At 44.5% G+C, this 21,235-nt stretch overlaps 2 protein-coding genes across 3 annotated transcripts in view; one reads left to right on the top strand and one right to left on the bottom strand.

The window, feature by feature from the left end:
* The first annotated feature begins 790 nt into the window (after nt 1-790).
* On the top strand, nt 791-16,072 carry CLEC17A (C-type lectin domain containing 17A). Its single transcript, XM_077859644.1, has 12 exons — nt 791-900; nt 1,042-1,122; nt 2,803-2,835; nt 2,926-2,976; nt 3,058-3,099; nt 3,270-3,311; nt 4,090-4,221; nt 4,307-4,369; nt 6,183-6,278; nt 6,488-6,639; nt 7,430-7,539; nt 10,989-16,072. Exons 1-12 carry the CDS (start codon nt 861-863, stop codon nt 11,119-11,121), a joined length of 975 nt encoding a protein of 324 aa, XP_077715770.1. The 5' UTR covers nt 791-860; the 3' UTR covers nt 11,122-16,072.
* A 3,451-nt stretch (nt 16,073-19,523) lies between these two features.
* ADGRE3 (adhesion G protein-coupled receptor E3) overlaps nt 19,524-21,235 on the bottom strand; it is a 40,130-nt gene continuing 38,418 nt past the window's right edge. For both annotated transcript variants that reach the window (XM_077859626.1, XM_077859628.1), the window contains one exon: nt 19,524-20,412. In XM_077859626.1, the coding sequence (XP_077715752.1) occupies nt 20,404-20,412 (9 nt within the window). In that variant the 3' untranslated portion in view covers nt 19,524-20,403. The remainder of the gene's footprint in view (nt 20,413-21,235) is intronic.

Raw genomic sequence — 21,235 nt, 5'->3', positions numbered from 1 at the left:
CAGAACTACCCAGCTAAGCTGCTCTTGAACTCAGAGCCAGAGAGACTTCGAGATAATAAGAGCTTGCTATCATTATTCAGCCAGGGATAACTGAACCAGTGTCCCAGCACTTCACTGTGGAAGGAGAGAGCACTTAGCACCTATCACTTTAACATTTTGTTGCAAATGTCACTTCCAGGAGGCCCTCCCTCTTTATCTCTCTACATTAGCCCCAACCTCTCCCATTACTCTGTTTTAGTTTATTGTTTTTTACTTTTTACAAAGATTTTATTTGTCAGAGAGAGCGAGAGAGCACAGGCAAGGCAACAGCAGAGGGAGAGAGAGAAGAAGGCTCCCTACTCAGCAGGGATCCTGATATGGGACTCTATTCCAGGACCCTGGGATCATGACCTGAACTGAATTCAGGTGCTCAACAAAACTGAGCCACCCAGGTGCTCCTATCTTACTGTGTTTTAAATAATGCTTAGTGACTATTGGAAATATGATAAAAACCCAAACCATATTGTTTATTTCTATATTTATACTAGTTCAGTGTCTGTCCTGTATTGATGGAAATTTCCATGAAGGAAGGAGCTTATCCATCTTTTCCACCTGGGGCCTGATAGAATGCAGGGGTTACTGTCATTGTCACTTCTGTGTATGAATCCAAACTGGAAGAAAGGTGTGTGTGTGTGTGTGTGTGTGTGTGTGTGTGTGTGTGTATGGTTTGGGTGGTTCCCCTCAAAGTGGATTTGCATGTACTTGACTTTTGACGAAAAAGGGAACTGAGAGAAGCCTCAGGCACCTGAGCTGGAGGCTTAGGAGGTAGAAGCTGCCAAGCTCTGGTTCTCCCTTCTCAGGCTCCTGTGTTAGCTGCAGCCATGTACATGTACACCAACTCTGGGTGCCAGGACCTGCAAGGTATGGTCTGGCTAGTCTTGAGCTGGGGGCCAGGGATGATCGGGACCCAGATTACAGTATCCCCACTCTGTGGCTGGAACCTGGGGCCTGAGGGACAGAGGAGGGAATGGGCTGGGCTCTCATTTGCCTTTCCTCTGGAAGGGACCAGAGAGGAGGACAATGATGATGGTGATGATTATGAAAACATGGCACCACCCTATAAGGACCTTCCTCCCAAGCCAGGTAAGAGGACTTCTCAGAAGCCAGGAGAAGGGATGTGTGGCCTGTGGCCTGGGGAAAGCAGGGTCCCCAAGGGACATTACCTGGGCATGAGAGACAGAGTCAGCCTCCTGTGTACCCAGCTTGTGCCAGGTACCATGTTGGTGGGAGTATCTCTCTGATGGGAGAGGCAGTTCTGGGCACAGCCTCAGGTGAGCAGGTCCGAGGAGGGAGCGATCAAGAGAATAAGGAAATCTTGAGGGGAATTAGGTGGTAGGAGTATTGGAGTATTGGGGTCAGAGGAGGGGGTATTGGAGTGGGATTTAAGGGATAAGTTGGAGTTTGTTAGGAAGAGAAGCCCAGTAGAGAAGTGGAGGATGCAAAGGTCCTGAGACATGAAAGCTGGTGTTTCATAAAACTGTGAGTGCACCAGTGGCTCCCCAACGTCCTTGCATTCACACTCTGGGCCCAGATTGACTTTTAGACCTGGGTGCTCCATGCCTGGCTCAGGGCTCAACGAGAGTCTGATAAGTGGATATAAAAGTGAAGGTTTTAAAAAAAGACTTAATGCTTTGAGATTTCCCTGAGCCAACTCCCATCAGGGCCCCTGAGTGTTGACTGTGTTGTGTTGGTAGCCTTGGACAGTGGCCATTCCATGAGGGGTGCGGTGCTGGATCCACCACTTCTTTTTTTTTTTTTTAAAAGATTTTATTTATTTATTCATGAGAGACACAGAGAGAGGCAGAGGGAGAAGCAGGCTCCATGCAGGGAGCCTGATGTGGGACTCGATCCTGGGTCTCCAGGATCACGCCCTGGGCTGAAGGTGGGGCTAAACCGCTGAGCCATCCAGGGATCCCCACATCCATCACTTCTTAATCAGGAATGAGACTGGCCTGGGAGGTCCCTGGGCACTGTGGGGCCAGAATGAGGTAGGAGGTGAACTGGGCTCAGCTGTTTGTCTCCCGGCTCTCACTTGGTCCCAATACAATCCTCAAACCTACCACCAAGAGGGACCCCACCAACTGATCATCAGTGCCACCCCTTCCCCAAAGTTAGCCTCCTCCCCATCTCCAATTGCAGCCCAGTCTCCACCCCTATCTTTATTTCCAAATCCAAAGTCATCATTTTACTTCAACACAACTAAAACCTAACTGTGACTTTCCCCTCATACCCCAGTGCAGCTCCAGTCCCAATTTTTATCTCCACCACATCCGAAATCACAATCCTACTCCCATGTCCATCACTGTGCCCAACCCATCTTCAATCCCATCCTCATCCAACCATAGCATTGACTCCAACTCTAGCCCAGACTCACTTGTGTCTTTAACTTAGGGTTAACAGCTGTCCTAGTTTGCCCAGGACTGAGTGATTTCCTGGCATGTGAGACTTCCAGTTTTATTTTTTTTCTTTTCTTTTTTTATTGGAGTTCAATTTGCCAACATATAGCATAACACCCAGTGCTCATCCCATCAAGTGCCCCCCTCAGTGCCTGTCACTTCCAGTTTTAAAACTGGGCAAGCCCTGGGTGATCCAGGATGATTGGTCGCTCTTTCTTAATCCTGTCCCCATCCCTGACCCCAATTCAATTCTCATGTTCAACCCTATCCCTAGCCCTCCATTTTAGTCTTAGTCCTGGTTCTATTACTGCCTCTGATCTTATTCCGACCCTCAGACCAGTTCTAATTCTGACCTTCTCTTTCACAGATTCAATGGCTCCACCTAGGCCTCCGAGGGCAGGTGAGCTGGGGCTGGGGGTACAGGAGACCCAGTGCTGGCTTATCCTGCTCTGGGCCTGAGCAACAATTCTTCCCCCTCCTCCCCCCCCAGGAAAGAAAACAGAGAACCCCCCACTTCCCTACAAGTCCCCAAAGATCAAAGGTGAGAATCTAGGGCTGGGGCCTTTAGGTTTACCTGGATGAAGCCCTGGTCTGCATAACCATTGTCTTTCTGACCTCTTAGGCCTGGACATCACCCCTGTCACTCGCACATCTCCTCAACTGGGTGAGCAGTGGGAAAACACTTTAAGAAGCCTGGGAGGGGACATCTGGAAGTCCTCCCTCTAGTTCCCCAGTTCTGACCAGAGAACAAATCAGATGGGATGGGGGAGATATTGATCTTGGAAGACAGTCTTTCTACAATTTTTGAATAAACTTTCTCTCCCTTCCTCCCAGATGTCAATCTGGCACATCCTCCGTTCCAGCCATCCCTAGCTAGTAAGTCCTCATGCCCTCCAGGTGTACCTCTGTCTTCTCTTTCATGGTCGCAAGTATGCTAGATTCAGACCTAGAGTCCCAGAAGGAGACCTTGGAGCAGAGAAATGTCTCCTTTGGAAGCTTCTCCTCTCTGATCTAGACCAGATCCTGAGGGACCCAGGGTAACTGCCTGATACCCTTCAGGCCTCACTTCCTACTTCCAGGAGGTATGGGAAACATTCTCTGTCCCCAATGCAAAGGTCCTAGAATGGGGAGCAGCTTGGGCAGGGGCTGCTGGAGAGTCTAGATCATGTATCATAAATGTTAGGAGCAGCACTGGACTTGAAGAGGTCCTCAGTTTACTTATTTGCAAACTGGGAATTATAGTTACATCTGTGTCATAAGGGTAAGGATCCAATAAGATAATAAGGATGTGACAGGATGCTTGGCACACAGTAAGTTCTCTCCAGTGTTCTAGGTTAGGGCGTAGTTGTGTTAGGTTATGGTGATGGTGTTGGATTTGTAAGTGGAGATGGGAATGGAGGTGTGGCTTCATTTGGAAATGGGGAGGGGGCTATATTTGGGGAGGGGTGGCCCTGAAGCACAGTATGTACTCTTGTGGACCTCTTCAGGGTTCTTTTCTCCTGACACTCTCTTGCTGACCCCATCTGGTGATACAGTCATGGCCATATATGTCTGTCCCTCTGTTTTTGGAGAGAGGGTCAAGTGTCTCTTTCTCATTCTCTGAAGCACCAATACTGGTTTCTTTGTCCCCACCCTCATTCCCCAACAATTCCAGCGTCCCAGCTCAGTCAGAAGTCCAGGTGTCCTGGGTGCTACCAGGAGGAGAGACTGGTGGTGTACCTGTGTCTGCTGGTGGTGGTGTCGCTGCTCCTGGGTTGCACTGGTCTGGCTGTGACCCTGATTAAGTGTGAGTAGAAAGAGGATGGGGTATCGGGAGAGATTGATCATGGGGCATGAGAGGACTTGGGCTCAAGATGGATTCTTCCTTATAGACCAGGAGGTGGTGGAAGAGCTGAGGATATTGACCTTTCAGCAGATGGCGTGGCAAGAGAATGGTGAGTGCTTTCAACTGACCCTTCATGCCATGTGTATTGAACACCCAACATGACCCCTCAAACCCAACTCCAAGACCATTTCCAATTCCATCGTTGCCAAGCTTTGTGCTAGGTATCAGGACATGGGTAAGATAGTAAACATATCAGGTATAGTTCCTGTTCCTGTGGAGTGTGTGCATATGTGTGTGTGTGTCTAGACCTCTACTGTCCAATATGGTGGCCATGAGTCACTGGCTATTGAGCACTTGCAGTGTAGTCATTCCGAACTGAGATGTACAGTAATTGTAAAGTACACACCAAAGTTAAAGACTTGCTACAAAAAAAGAATGCAAAATACCTCAACAATATTAATAATAATAACCTTTAGTATTGATTACTCATTGAAATCATACTTTGGATAGATTGGAATAAATAAATAATATTCAAATTAATTTTGCCCACTTCTTTTGACTCTTAGAATATGTGGCCATTGGAACATTTAAAATTGTGTATGTGGTTTAGATTTTATTTCTGTTGGACAGCACAGGTATTGAGAATCATTTACCAAATTATCACTCAAATGAATATAAAGTTTCAAATCTCAATGAATAGTCTAAAGGTAGATGATTCTACGAAAAAAATCTCATAGGGATCTTGACCTTATCTTTGGGAGGGTCATACAGGGCTTCCCTAGAGAATGGATGCTACCGCTGAGTGAAGGAAGAGAAAAAAATAAACCACGTGAGACGTTGAGGGTTTCAGGTATATGCAAAGGCCCTGTGGTAGGAGGTAGCATCATAAGTACAAGGGAGGAGGGTGGTGCAGTTGGACAGGTAGGAGGTGATGGTGGCTGAGAGTTGTGGCCATGAGGATGGAGAGAAATGGGTGGAGCAGAAAGGTTTAGGTGGTAAAACTGATTGGACCTGGAGATGGATTGGGAATGGCAGTGGGTAAGAGAGAAGGGTGTCAGGCTGGAAGAAGGCACGTTTGTGTAGGAGTAGTGGGAATATACACATTAGTTGTAGAGAAGTCTTCTGGGCTGGCATGGCCTTCACCATGATTGTTGAAGTCTGAAAATTGTTCCATCCTATGGGCATGCCTTCTGTGCGCATCTCAGATCAAGCCACTCTTCTGCTTAAAACCCACTGATGGCTTCTCACTGCCCAGAGTCCAACACGGAACTCTTGGCTTAGCATTCAAGGCCCTGGACATCGGACCTCATCCTACTTTGAACTTTAGCTCCTGTAAGGTTTGCCTTGACCTCTACCACCATAGCCTTCTCCAGCACACTTGCCCGTGCACTTTGGCTTTCAAGGTGACCCCTGCCTGTGGAGTCTCCCTCTCCCTTTCACAGATACTGAGTCACCATCTTCCTTCAAAACCCACCTCCTGGGAATCCCTGGGTGGCTCAGCGGTTTAGCATCTGCCTTCTGCCCAGCTCATGATCCTGGAGACCTGGGATTGAGTCCCACATTGGGCTCCAGTCCCACATCGGGCTCCCTGCATGGAGCCTGCTTCTCCCTCTGCCTCTCTCTCTCTCTCTCTCTGTCTCTCACGAACAAATAAATAAAAATTAAAGAAAAACAAGATCCACTTCCTCCAGGAAGTCCACCATCTCCACTCTTCCTCAAGGCCATCAGTCCCTCTGAACCACTCTAGGACCCTATAGGCACTGTGTGTGTCATTTTGAGTTCTACTACCACCCACTAGAAAGAGGGTGAGGGGTGGGATTGGCACAGATCTTACTTCTGTCTGGTGTGTTTGCAGTCCATGGTGGATGGGTGAGTAGATGAAGGTTTGGGTTTCTAACCTTCCAGCCCATCTCTGCTGACAGTGACTGGCATGGCAGGACTAGCTGGCCTGAAGAAGGACATTGACCATGTAAGAACTAACACCAACAAGTCCCTAGGAGAACTTCGGGGCTTATTAGGTGAGTGGGGCTTGGTGAACGACCCTGAGATGGGGGGCATGACAGAGCTGGCACACTGCACAAATCCATGGGGGCAATTCTCAGTGCAGTCTATCTGAATGTTGCCCCTGGAGCTGAGCAGTGCACAGCCTGCACAACTGTATATGGCACATTATGTACATGACTCTGACTCTGCGGGCCATTCTGACAGCATCCTCTTCTGTCCCCAGAGTGTACCAGGGTCACCTGCCCGGAGGGTTGGCTTCCCTTTGAGGGCAAGTGTTACTACTTCTCCCCAAGCACCAAGTCCTGGGATGAAGCCCGGAAGTTCTGCCAGGAGAATTACTCTCACTTGGTCATCATCAGTAGCTTTGCTGAACAGGTGATCTGTCCCTTCCGAGCCCTTGAGAACCAGTGGGATTCACATAGCCTCCCCTGGTCTGCATGGAGAGAAATTGGAATTGCCTTTGAGCCACTAAGACTTTTAATAGCAAGGTTAAGAAGACAGGCTCTACTTGAGTTCAAATCCTGATTGTGTTTCTTATCCCGAGTTTCTGTTTTTTCTCTAACCTGGAGATAAAACCATGGCACTTTCTATTCTCCAGGCTGCACTCCAAACATGTTACATCTTACATGAACATAATCCTCACAATAACCCTGTAAATTAGTGTGTGAGTCAGGAGAGGTTATGTTATGCTGAAGTAACAGACAGTCCCCGTCGCTCGATGGTGAAAGGCAACTCTGAAAGCTTCCACTTACTTGTGCTCACAAGGCGAGTCCTCCTATGCTTTTGGGCGGTAGGAAAATAGTCCTACCTGTGGAGCAGAATTGGCATTTTGTAAGCAACTGCAATGATTTGATGCTACCACAGCTAGATAGTAAAACCATTTGTCCATGGTTTTTACTTCACAGATGAAGAAACTGAGGCACAGTACAGAGCTGGGATTTGAGCCCAGATGTTTGCCATGGTTTATTTTTCCCCATCTTTTTACATTAGTCTCTCCGTGTCATTATTTTCAGTGGTTTTTTGTTTTTTTTTTTTTGTAGACAGCATATAGTTGGGTCTTGGTTTTTAAATTCAATCTGACAAGTTCTGGCTCTGAATTGCTGTTTTTAGACCATTTATATTTGATGTAGTCGAACTGGTGGCTGAGTGGAGTTTGTACTTGCAGAATTTTGTGGCCAAGGCTCATGGCTCTCCACGGGTGTACTGGCTGGGGCTGAATGACAGGGACCATGAAGGGAACTGGAAGTGGCTGGATGGGTCACCTGTCACTCTGAGGCAAGTATTGAGGGCTCTTGGCGCCTCTGCTCCCTGTGGGTCTTTGTACAGTCCAAGCTAGAAGATTCTCTAGAATCCCAGGTCAGGCAGGAAAGAGGAGGCCCAAGGTCATTTTTTAATTTTGTTTTGCCTACAGGGCTTCTGGTCTTTGTACCTTTGAAATGTTCCTCCATTGTAATATCTCCTTTTAGCACAACTGATCAAATACAACATGTCCACAGGTCAATGGTTTGGGGTGGGGTGAGGAGTTGGAGAAAAGAAGGGTGGCTACAGGGCAGGAGGAAAAGGAAGCTTTTGATTTGCCAAAAGGATGAGCAGAATTTCTGTGTCTCTGTCTCTGACTCTCTGTACTTTACATATATTAACCCATTTATTTAATCTTTTAAAAAATCCTATAAGGAAAGTATTATTATCATCTCCATTTTATTTTATTTTATTTCTATCATCTCCATTTCAAAGATAAGGAGGCTGAGGCACAGAGAGGTTAACCAACCTGCCTCGGGTCAGAGAGCTAGCAGGTGGCAATGCCAACCAACCTACCTTTATTTTATTTTATTTTATTTTATTTTATTTTATTTTATTTTATTTTATTTTATTTTATTTTATTTTATATATACATACAAAATAGCATATCAGACAGTGATATTTAGCATATCATATAGCATATCACCCAGTGCTCATCCCGTCAAGTGCCCCTCTCAGCCTTTCACTATTTTTTATATTCTCCAAATGAATGAGACCATATAATGTTTGTCCTTCTCCGATTGACTTACTTCACTCAGCATAATACCCTCCAGTTCCATCCACGTTGAAGCGAATGGTGGGTATTTGTCATTTCTAATGGCTGAGTAATATTCCATTGTATACATAGACCACATCTTCTTTATCCATTCATCTTTCGATGGACACTGAGGCTCCTTCCACAGTTTGGCTATTGTGGACATTGCTGCTAGAAACATCGGGGTGCAGGTGTCTCGGTGTTTCACTACATCAGTATCTTTGGGGTAAATCCCCAGCAGTGCAATTGCTGGGTCGTAGGGCAGGTCTATTTTTAACTCTTTGAGGAACCTCCACACAGTTTTCCAGAGTGGCTGCACCAGTTCACATTCCCACCAACAGTGTAAGAGGGTTCCCTTTTCTCCACATCCTCTCCAACATTTGTTGTTTCCTGTCTTGTTAATTTTCCCCATTCTCACTGGTGTGAGGTGGTATCCCACTGTGGTTTGATTTGTATTTCCTTGATGGCAAGTCATGCGGAGCATTTTCTCATGTGCTTTCAACCTAGCTTTAAAGTCTATACTCTTAGCTGTTATGTGTTACTTTCTCAGAGTGTATGTATTTGGGTTTTGAGTAGTTGCTAACAAATTGCCCCCCATAGTGGTTATACCAATTTATTCTTTCACTGGCTTGACTATGGTTTTCTTCACAAAAAATTCATCCAATTTTTGTAATTTTGATGGCTAAATTGTAGGTGAAAATGGAATCACAATATAGTATTAATTTGCATTTCTCTTATAATGACTGAGATTGAGCATCTTCTCATATGTTTAATAGCTTTAGGTAGTGACTTTTCCGTGAAGTGTTTATTCACATCATTGGTATATTTTTATACTGGGATTTTTTTCTTCTTTGTTTATTTATTTATTTTAAAGATTTTATTTATTCATTAGAGACAGAGAGAGAGAGAGAGAGAGAGAGAAGCAGAGACACAGGCAGAGGGAGAAGCAGGCTCCATGCGGGGAGCCCGACATGGGACTTGATCCAGTATATCCAGGATCACACCCTGGGCTGAAGGCGGTGCTAAACTGCTGAGCCACCCGGGCTGCCCTTTCTTTTTTCTTTCTTTCTTTCTTTCTTTCTTTCTTTCTTTCTTTCTTTCTTTCTTTCTTTCTTTCTTTCTTTCTTTCTTTCTTTCTTTCTTTCTTTCTTTCTTTCTTTCTTCTTCTTTCTTTCTTTTTAAAGATTTTATTTATTTATTCATGAGAGACACAGAGAGAGGCAGAAACATAGGCAGAGGGAGAAGCAAGCTCCCTGTGGGGAGCCTGATGTGGAACTAGATCCCAGGATCCTGGGATTATGATTTGAGCCAAAGGCATATGCTCAACCACTGAGCCACTCAAGTGCCCCTTTTTATTTATTTCTAAGAGCTCTTTATATATTAGGGATATTAGTGTTCTGGCAGGGGATCTCAGTTTTTATTAGTGATTCTGGGAAGAATGGGGTGCCTGGGTGGCGCAGTTGGTTAAATGTCTGACTCTTGGTTTCAGCTCAGGTCATGAGGGTGGTGAGATCCAGCCCCCTGTTGGATTCTGTGTTCAGCATGAAGTCTGCTTGAGATTGTCTCTCCCTCTGCCCCTTCCACTTGTTCTCTTTCTTTCTCTTTCTTTCCCTCTGAAATAAATTAATAAAAATCTAAAAAAAAAAAAAAAAAAAGATTCCTGGAAGAAGGCACAGCTCTGTGAATAGAGATGGCGTGGTGTGGCCCTCCCCTAGCAGGGCTAGGGCTGCTAAAGGCTCGCGTTATGCTTTCTCTAGAGAGTTTTCCTCTGTTGAATGGAGGTCTGCCCATCTAGAAGATTTCTCCACTGCCAGTGGGGTCAGCCCGTAGCCAACGAGCAGCTGAGAGAAGCCTGGACCCTTTGTCACAAGTCCAGACAACCCTGTGGTGCTGCTTATACTCCACAGCTCCCAGTCAGATCAGATTGGGCTGAACCCACATCCCTGCTCAACTCCTACCCTTGGCCCATCCTGCTTCTTCTGCTCCTTCTCTCCTGAGAGTATCCCTTAATAAATCTCATGCACCTGAATCGCCAAAGCAGTCTCCACTTTAAGGGAATATGATCTAAGACATTACAGTACCTGGAAGGTTGGGAGAATTGGTGGGGCGAAGGAAGGATTCTTTGTAAGAGGAGGTAGAAACTGACAGCAGATGCAGGAAATGGATTCAGGAGCAGGAGACTGTCCTGGTGAATGGGGAGGTGGGGCTGATTTAAGGCAGACAAACTGGGTATGAAGGGGGTAGAATGGCAGCTTTAGGTAATTCTGAAAAGCTGAAGAGATGATTAGGATGGGAGAGCCTTGAACCATGAAGGCCTTTCCTCTCCCCCCTCCCCCGCCATATTCTTTCTTTAATTAATAGACTATTCTTTACAGAAAATTTGAACAGAAGGTACAGAGAAATATTTCCTATATTCCTTCTCTCCTGCACAGTTTCCCCTCATATTAACCTCTTGCATTCTGTGCAGCACATTTGTCATAATTGGTGAATCACATGGATATATTATTATCAACTCAAATCCAGAATTTACATTGGGGTCCACTCCAAGTGTTGTACAATGTCATGTATCCACTGTCAGAGTATCACATATAATGCTCTGAAATACTCCCCTCTGCCCTGCCCTGTGCTCCACCTATTCATCCCTCCCCATGTCCACTTTTCCTCCTTCCAGCTTTTGGGACCCAGAGGAACCCAACAACCTCCATGATGAGGACTGTGCCAGCATGAACAAAGGGGGCACCTGGAATGATCTGTCTTGTGACAAGACCACATATTGGATTTGTGAGCGGAAATGTTCCTGTTGAACCCCACAGCTGGGGGTGGGTGTGGGTCTGTACCGAGTGCCCCTTGGCTCTTGGGTAATGAGTACCTCCTGCCTTTCCACGGAAGATTCTACCTCTCCATGGACCGACATGGTTATACCTAAGATGCAACCAGGAGCTTGGATTTTGCAAGTCCCCCAGGGTGCAAGTGAGAGCATTTCTACGAGGACTTGAAGGCTTGTTCAATCAGATGATGTCTTAGTCTGTTCAGGCTGCTATACCAGAATACTGTAAGCTGGATGGCTTATAAACAACAGATTTATTTATTGAGGTTATAGAAGCTGGGAAGTCCAAGATCAAGGCACAGTGTTTAGTGAGGGCCCACTTTTCTGACTCATAGATGGCCATCTTCATGTGGTGTTCTCTCATCCTGGAAAGGGTGAGAGCTCTCTGGGGTCCTTGTTATAAGGGCACAAGAATTCTATCCTCATGACCTAATCACCCCCCCCCCCCAAAGGCAATACCTCCTTATACCATCACATTGAGGCTTAGGATTTAACAAATGAATTGAGTGAGGGCACACAATGCAGTCTGTAGCAGGTAGTGAGCTGGAGGGGTACTGGGTCTTAGAGGTTGTCTCCTAGTTCTGGGGTCTGAGGAAGCTCACCAAGTCCCTGAATGTGGCTCTTAGGAAGCAGTGCTGGCCCTGAGGGCTCTGGGTCTGACAATGACTGAGCTGGAGCTGAAAATACCCTGGTTCCACTGGACCATGGTGTGCTGGGACAGGGCTCCCTTAATGCCTGCCTGATGTGGAGCAGCTTCTGGGAAGCAGGTGGGGAAAAATTATTCTTGACAGGCAATTTTCTCAATGTCCCAGGTGAGGTTTGCCCAACTAAGGTGACAGAATCAGGCCTCTTCCAAGACTTGTGAAACTTCTAGAAAGCAGACCAGCTGAAAAGCAAGACTTAATGTGTGGTCAGATTCTCAGGACAGCAGTGGAGCTATCTACCTGCATGTGCCTTTAGGCTGTTTGTGGTTTGTAAAGATCTTTGATGAAGTAATTCATTTTACTTCTGAGTGGACCTTCTTGGGCTATTAGCTCGTGCAATGTTAGTACTCAAAATGTCAGTTCACTGTGTGAACTATGTTCACTGCGTGAACTTGCCCACTGTGTTAGTTTGCTGGGGATGCCATAATAAAGCACCATAGACTGGCTTAAGTGAGAGAAATTTGTTATCTCATGGTTCTGGAGGCTGACGTCAGAGATCAAAGTGTCAAAGTAGTTGGTTTCTGGTGAGGGGTCTCTCCTTGACTTCTAGATGACCCTCTTCTCCCTGTGTCTTCACATGGACTTCCCCTTGTGTGTATCTGTGTCCTATTCTCTTCTTTTTATTTTATTTTATAAAAAGATTTTATTTATTTATTCATGAGAGATAACAGAGAGAAGCAGAGACTAAGGTAGTCTCTAAGAGGGCTAAGGGCTAAGGTAGAGGGCTAAGCAGGCTCCCCATGGGGAGCCAGATGTGGGACTTGATCTCAGGACCCCGGATCACACCCTGAGCTGAAGGCAGACGCTCAACCACTGAGCCACCCAGGTATCCCCTGATCTCTTCTTTTTATGAAGACGCAGGTCGTATTGCATTAGGGCCCATTGTAATGACTTCATTTTTATTCATTACCTCTTTAAAGACTCTACCTCAAAATACATTACATTGTGATGTACTGGGGGTTAGGACTTCAACATGTGAATTTTAGGGGAGACGTCATTTCAGCCTCTAATACCCACTAATTGGTGCTCCTCCAGTGATTATGACAATGAAAACCCCCCCTATGGGACTTGTTCTACTTTGCAGTTGAACACAATGTAACACAACAATCCCTTTGGAAAATCTCTGAATTGTATTCAAAGGTAGGTAGACATTTTCCAACCTGATCAATTTATTGACCAACAGCTACCCTTGATGAGTAGCAGAATCCTTGCATTGAGTGAGAGCAGGTGATTACGGCAAGGAGGCTCTGAGCAGAAGGTCAGTGGGGGAGGTTAGCTTTCACTTCACTTCTTGTTTCCGTGTCTGTTTGCCTCCTTCCACCTCCACACCTGCCCCAACTCACCAATACTGAAAACAGTCCCCCATGTACCCCATAGATTGCAGAGTGGGTGGGCATCCTGTTCTAAGCCCTCTACCTAGGGTGCTGTTGGTCCAAGTGATTGTTTATTTGGGTCAGGGGAAGTTCCTTCATCTCAGAAGAGGAAACTTCAGCTTCCCCCAGTGTATTGAAAAATGAGGAAATAGGGCTGTGTTCACATCTTTGAGTCATGCTGGGGGTGTTCCACAGGGCACCTGGCTCAAACCTATCACCTATCTCCCTTCCACATCTCTCATGATTGTATAATTTTAGGTAGAGAGATAAGTATGAAGGTCCCCTTTACCACCTTGGGTTTAGGGGAGCAAAGGTTGGATATTCTTGGTGGATAAAGATAACAAAACCCACAGTTTATCAAGCATATATTGTGTGCTAGATAAACAGTAGCTCCCACTGAATCTTCTCAATGACACTGTGAGGTCATTACAACCCTATTTTATAGCTAGGGAGACTGAGGCTTGCCCATTGTCATTTTTTAAAAATAATATATTTATTTTTTATTGGTGTTCAAATTGCCAACATACAGAATAACACCCAGTGCTCATCCCGCCAAGTGCCTCCCTCAGTGCCCATCACCCACTCACCCCCACCCCCTGCCCTCCTCCCCTTCCACCACCCCTAGTTCGTTTCCCAGAGTTAGGAGTCTTTATGTTGTGTCTCCCTTTCTGATATTTCCTACCCATTTCTTCTCCCTTCCCTTCTATTCCCTTTCACTATTATTTATTATTTATTATTATTATTTATATTCCCCAAATGAATGAGATGGGTAAGTGGCAGAGCTGGTATTTGGACTCAGTCTATGCCTACAAATGTTGATTTCTTTCTGCAGCACCTGCCACATTTCAAGGGACTTCTGCAAACCTGAATTATCCCTGAGGACCCCAACCATGTAGCTCTTATCTTGGCTGGCAATTATGGGAAAGGAACAGTGTGGTGTGGTGTGGTGGAACAGATATTCTGGGCAGACTAGGAATGGAGTTCTGGGTCTGTTGATAATGATCTATGTGGCCTTCCTGGGGCTATAATGATAACGTAGATGGGAGAGGAAGGGGATCAGGTAGGAAGAAAATGAATCTGTTTTGAAGATAAAGCTAATGGCATTTGCTGATGGCTTGGATGTAGGGTATGAGAGAAAGAAGGGAGTAAAGAATTACCCCTAAGTTTTCAACTTAAGCAAGTAGAGCTAAGGAAGAAAAAAAATGCTTATAACACATATGTTTATTTCTTTATAAAATTTTAGGGGCACTGGGTGGCTCAGTCAGGTACGTGTCTGCCTTCGGCTTGGGTGATGATCCCAGGGTCCTGGGATCGAGTCTCATGTCAGGGTCCCTTCTCAGCAGGGAGTCTGTTTTTTCCTCTCTACATTCTCTCTCTCTCAAATAAATAAAATCTTAAAACATTTTTTAAAAGATTCATTTATTTGAGAGAAGCGAGAGTATAAGCAGGAGGAAGAGGAGAGGGAGAGGGAGAGAGAGAATCCCAAAGCAGACATCCCACTGAGCATGGAGACTGATGCAGGGCTCAATCCCAAGACTCTGAGATCATGACATAAGCTGAAATCAAGAGTCGGGTGCTTAATCTACTGAGCCACCCAGGCATCCCCTTACATACATTTATTTGTTTATTTATATTTTTTATTTTTAATTGATCTCTACACCCAATGTGAGGCTCAAATCCACAACACTCAGATCAAGAGTTGCATGTTTTGCCAACTGAGCCAGCCAGACACACCTGAACACATTTAGATTTGGGTGTTTTATGAACTTTTGCTGAAGTTCAAGAATGGAATCTTGTGTGTAGCAGATGTAGTCATGCCCATCAATATTCTTGATCCTCACATTTTCAGTGACTTCTAATGGCCAGCAGCTGCCCCCAGAGTCTTCCTGGTCTGGTACAAGTCAGGTGAGAAGTGACAGTGGGGAAATGCTTTCTAGAATAGCTCTCAACCAAAGCCTGGACTAGGTGTACACATACCCCAACTCCCTTATCCCTTAGACGAGTTTGAGGTGTGTCACCCAGAGGTACCCACTGGGATTAAGCTTCCATTGCCTAAGTGGTAGCCGCTCAATAACACACTTTGAACACATCTTGTACTGGCTGCCTTTCTTTCCCTGAATCACTTTTCACATTCCTGCTGGTCTTTCCTGGGATCACCTCCAAAATAAACTGCTTACACTTGAATCCTTCTCTCAGAGTTTGCCCTTGGGGGAGCACAAATTGAGACACACTGGGACGGGAGAAGATGACCTTGTGATATGGTTCTGGTTTGCCAGGGATAGAGGGGTTCCTAGGACGTGGGACACTCAATGCTAAAGCTGGAAAATCCTGGGCTAACTGGGATAAGTTGACCACCCTTATAAGATAGCATGGCACCAGGAAAACCAAGAAAAGAGAAAGCCTCAAGAAAGAAAGGGGATAATGTATATGTAGATCAAATCATCACGTAGTACAATTTTTATCTATTAATTATACTTCAACAAACCTGGAAAAAATAAAAATAAGTGATTATAAAAAAAAAAAGAGTAAAAGAGGACCAATGCAGTCAAGTGTGACCCAAAGGTCAAGTTAGAAAAGATTGACAAGCATCTATTTTTAGCCTTGAGGAAGCATTTGGGACATTAAGCCAATCCTGGGTGTGTTAGAGGCAGAAATCAGACTGTGGTGGTTGAACAGTGAAAGAGCGGGAGGAAGCAGGGACAGCAGAGTGTAAACAACTTTTCCCCAGAATTTTGACTGTGAAGGGGGTGGGGAGAGAGGGAGAAAGAGAGAGGTAATTGTGGAAGGGAGGGTTTTTTTTGGGTAGAAGGGACCCAAATGCCTCCGTCCTACTCTTCCCAAACCCCCTATTACTATTATATCAGATCTCTTGAGACCCCCAGACTAATTTTTTTCCTTCATAATTTTCATCTTTTGGCATTTTGCTCTGTTCCTTGAGAGATTTCGTCCACGTGGTCTTCCAAGCCACTAATTTGGCTCTTCATAGTGACTGCACTCTTTAATTCATCCAGAAAAAAATTCTCTTTTTAATTATTCCATCCTATTTATTTATTTATTTATTTATTTATTTATTTATTTTTAAATTTTTATTTATTTATGATAGTCACAGAGAGAGAGAGAGAGAGAGAGGCAGAGACACAGGCAGAGGGAGAAGCAGGCTCCATGCACCGGGAGCCTGACGTGGGATTCGATCCCGGGTCTCCAGGATCGCGACCTGGGCCAAAGGCAGGCTCCAAACCGCTGCGCCACCCAGGGATCCCCTATTTATTTATTTATTTTAATATTTTATATATTTATTTATTTGAGAGACAGAGAGAGAGCGCTGGAGGGAGAGGGAGAGAGAATCTGAGTGCAGAGTCTGATGTGGGGTTCAGTCCTATTACTGTGAGATCATGATCTGAGCTGGAAACAAGAGTCAGCTGCTTAACCAACTGAGTCACCCAGGCACCTCTATTCCATTTTTACTTAGTTCCATAGAGCAGTTTGGTACTACACTGGAATCTCCTTGCATTCTTTTGTGATTATGTTCAATTCTTATTGGAGTTATTCTTGTTTTAAGTTGTCTGTCAACTTCAGCAACTCTATTTTGATGAATTTCAATTACATTGGACCATCCTCTTTCAGTTGCTGAGACCTCTTGGTGTTGCCATTTTTTCTTGGGGCTCAGACCCTGGGGTTGAGAACTCTAAGCAAGGGCAGTTTCCCAAGTGATGGGAGGGGATGGATTCTCCACCCCAAGAAATACACATGCATACTAGGCAGGTGTGCAGAGGCACCTCATTGCTCCCCAGTTTCCTTGCTATCTTCTAGATTTAGGATCAGGGCTCCTCTTGGAGTTCTTGGAAGGATTGCACGCACGTGTGTGCACACACACACATACACACACACAGGAGTGATGCTGGCCTATCCTAGAAGGTCCATGGACTCCTGTGGGCCAGACTCTTCCTGGGATGGATGGTGTTTGGTCTTTATCCTTGAATGCTCTTCAGCTTGTCTTGGGACTCTCCACCTGCTGCATGGGGCTACATTTCAACCCCAGATTTTCCTTTGGGGATTCCCCTAGAGATACCACCCTCATCCTTACCCAGCTGTCATTGGCCTCAGCAGACTTTTGGTTCAAAGAGGTAGATATATTAGTGTAGGGGGTTAAGAGGAATTGAGAAAAGTACAAGTGGCCATTTTCCTGGAATCTACCATTTCTCTTTTTTTTGCATAAGAGCCAGCAAACTATAGCATGGCGGTGGTGTGTGTTTGTGTGTGTGTCAAATCCTGAGGGCAACCTGTTTTTGTATGGCCAGTGAGCTAGAAATGAATGTTACATTTCTAAGGGACACCCACACCCACATACACATACTCTGAAAAATCTAAAATATTTGTTATTTGGCCCTTTGCAGAAAAAATTTCCTGACTTTTTTTATTATTATTATCATATTTAAATACCATTGGGGAAGAACCAGGAGAGAGGATCTCAGGGAGGTGGAAGACTTAAGACAGAGAGAGAAGATATCAGTAGAGAAAGGTCTCCAAACAGGCAGGAGGGGATGAGCAAATCACAGAGCAAAGGGTTAGCTTTAAACACGAGGAGGGACCCCTTTGCTATTGTGGAAGATTGGATGAGAGGACTATGGGAATCAATGAGGGAAGGAAGTAAGGGCGGGTATGGATGTGGATATATTTGTAAAGAATATCAGGAAGTTGAGGTTGTTTTCATCAGCTGGTGTTTATCATCTCTGTGAAGTAGGAGGAAACATAGAGGGAAAGGTTATGAGGATTGAGGAAGGAACTGAAAACCTGTAACCTTCCACAAGGGGAAGTTGACTAGGGATAGGAAGAGCAAGTTCCAGGTAGCGTGGAGAGTCTTGTTTAGATCAGAAAGCATATATTTATAATGACTCCAAGATAAGTGATTCTGGGATCTCACTGGCCTGGTGGAGAAGTGGTTAAGAGATGCGGTTTGTTCCGAAGGAAAGATGCTTTGAACTGGAAGTAACATTACCTGACCCAAAGTGGCTCAACAATTTGTCTCACATAGAAGGAAGCTGGAAGTTCGGTTTAGTAGCTCAGCAATGTCATAAAAGCCCAAATTATTTCCATCTTTCCACTCTCCCATTCTCAGTATTTACCTTCTCTCCAAGCATCATATTATTGTGTAATGGTCCAAACCAGGAAGTCATGGCCAGGCTCCCTTGAGTTTTCCTTCTTTTATTAAGGAGAAAAAGTATTTTCCAGTAGGTATTTATTATATCCCATTGTGTAGAATTGGTCCAAATGTACCCATCCTAAAACAATCTTTAACAAATAAAAGTATGATCACTATGGTTAATTTAGACCAGGGTTTCTCAATCTCAGCACTACTGACATTTAGGGATTGATATCCTTTGTTGTGTCTATGTGGGGGCTGTCTTATGCATTTTATGATGTTTGGCAACATCCCTGGCCTTTACCACATAGATGCCAGTAGCATTTCCCATCTTTCTCCAGTCATGACAACAAAAAGTGTTTCTAGACATTGTCAAATGTCCTAGTAGGGGTGGGGGATTGCCTCTAGTTGAGAATTACTGGGCTTAGACCAATTTTAACTGGCCCCCCGTGTCCAAGCATATCACCATCCCAAATCTGCAAACAACCAAGGTTTTTTTAATAAGGAGCATATGATTTGGTGATGACTGCTGAGCAGACAATCTGCAGTACTGCCATTGTTGGATTGGTCCTGGATTGAGGTTTTCCCAAGTAGTTAAAGAATAAGAACAAGGGAGCAAGGTGTTGAAAGTATAGGAGAAAATAATTTGACATGGTTGATCATGAGATTGAGCCTGGATAAGAAAGGAGGTAAAACTGGAGGCTTGGGAGAGGTTGATGGTCAGAAGGACTGAATGAGTTTAAAGAGCAAGGTCAGGATGAATGAGTGTAAGAATGTGAGGAAAGGCCTTGAAAGGGGCTTCCTTCTTCTTCTTTTTATTTTTTTGTATTTTCTTTTCTTTTTTTAATAAATTTATTTTTTATTGGTGTTCAATTTGCCAACATATAGAATAACACCCAGTGCTCATCCTATCAAGTGTCCACCTCAGTGCCCGTCACCCAATCACCCCCACCCCCCGCCCACCTCCCCTTCCACCATCCCTAGTTCGTTTCCCAGAGTTAGGAGTCTTTCATGTTCTGTCTCCCTTTCTGATATTTCCCAGTCATTTTTTCTCCTTTCAAGGGGCTTCCTTCTTAACAAAACATCAAAAGAGTATTTGCAATGGCCATGATTTGGGCATCCAGGGACAAGCATTGGCTGAACACATCATAGTGAAGGGAAATCCAATGCAACATACATTTATTGAGAGCCAAATATGCAGAACAAACATTTCAGGAAATAAAGCCTAAATCTTTTCTAGCCAGCTGTAATAATTTCCCTCATCCTCAGCTTTGTTCTTCACCAAACCAACCAGATTCATGGGCATGACTTTCCAAGTGGAGTCGAATGTTCTAGTTTGAATATTTTCTCTTCACCTGCTCTGGAAAAACATCCCCCCACAAAAGCTGTTTAGATTGAAGGTAGATGTAAGGATGTAAAGATGTAACAAAATAAACTACCATCACCAACAAAACAGAGATAAAAAGCAGAAGTAGATTAAAGGCAGAGAATGTTGCTGAAGTGGTAGGCTCTTTGCCTACTCAATACCGTTTGCCAAGTAGTCAAATAACAAAACAGTATTTGATGGCAAACAGGTAATTTATTCAACGGCCAGAAAACAGAGAAGAGGAGTTCATGTTCGAAAGGCACCTTCTCCCCGATTAGGTCTCATTGTCAGGGTTTTATGGGGTTAAGGTAATTACGGGACTGGTAAGCAAGCTGACCTGGGGTCAAGGTGTTTCAAGAGAAGAAGAGAAGGCTTCTAGGAATCAGAATGCCACCTCTTTTCCTTCTTAAAATGGGCACAGTGGGATCTGTCATGTTGCTGGTAGGTGTGTTTTTTATTATTGCAGTTAGAGGGTAATAATCTTGAGGTCATCTGGAGAGTTAACAATGGTGTCTGATCAAACAGGTCAAAAACTGGGTTATTGTGGTTAGTTCAGAGCTTGTTAGTAAGTCCCTGGTGACAGGAGCTCCATTCAGCGGGCAAGTATGACATGATCTCTTAGCATTTGGAATCCTAGGTAAGGTTTGGCCTTCTTCAGCTTATATGAGAAGACTTCTCAAAATTCCTAGATGAAGAATTAAAAAAAAATTCAGACACAGTATCCTGCTCCAGAATTTAAGTTGGTTTGTATCTATGAAGAAAAGCTAAACTCTAAGGCCCATGGAGGCAGACTGTGCTGGTCTTGTTCCTTTTGTATGTCCATTGCCCACCACGGTATCTTGACACATTGTAGAACTCAACAAATATCATTTTTACCACATACAAGTTAGCGTTTGGTTTAAATTCCCAAGCCCCACAAGAAAACCAATACCTCCTATGGGAGCCCAAGAGGACAGAGATTCCTGGCCTCGTTATGAGTCATGGTATGCAAGAAGCCCAAAGCTGTCATTTCCTTTCTACTATTGATGGTTCATTCACACAACTCCCTGCCCAGTCAAACATGATTTTTTATACAAACAATATTGCCTGGTTACACAACTGGCCTTTCAATGCTAGCAAGTTTCTAGGGAACAGTGCTAGAAATTTAACCCAAGGGCAAATTTGTCCATGGAGAGTGAAAGAATTTTGGTGTTTTCTTTTTTTCTCTTTTCTTTCTTTTAGCTTTTAAATCATATCCTGTGCCTAGAAAAATACAAACCTAACATTCTTTTAATTAAAGTCAATGTATTTCTTACAGGGAGCTAATATATTTATATATATTCCCCTTTCAAAGATACAATTATGGGATGTGTGGTTGGCTCAGTGGTTGAGCGTCTGCCTTTGGCTCAGGTTGTGATCCTGGGGTCCTGGGATCAAGTCCCACATCGGGATATCCACAGGGAGCCTACCTCTCTCTCTGCCTGTGTCTCTGCCTCTCTTTGTCTCTCATGAGTGAGTAAATAAAATCT

This window comes from Canis aureus, chromosome 19 (assembly GCF_053574225.1).
Source record: "Canis aureus isolate CA01 chromosome 19, VMU_Caureus_v.1.0, whole genome shotgun sequence".
NCBI lineage: Eukaryota > Metazoa > Chordata > Mammalia > Carnivora > Canidae > Canis > Canis aureus.
This window is presented reverse-complemented; position numbering and strand designations above follow the sequence as displayed.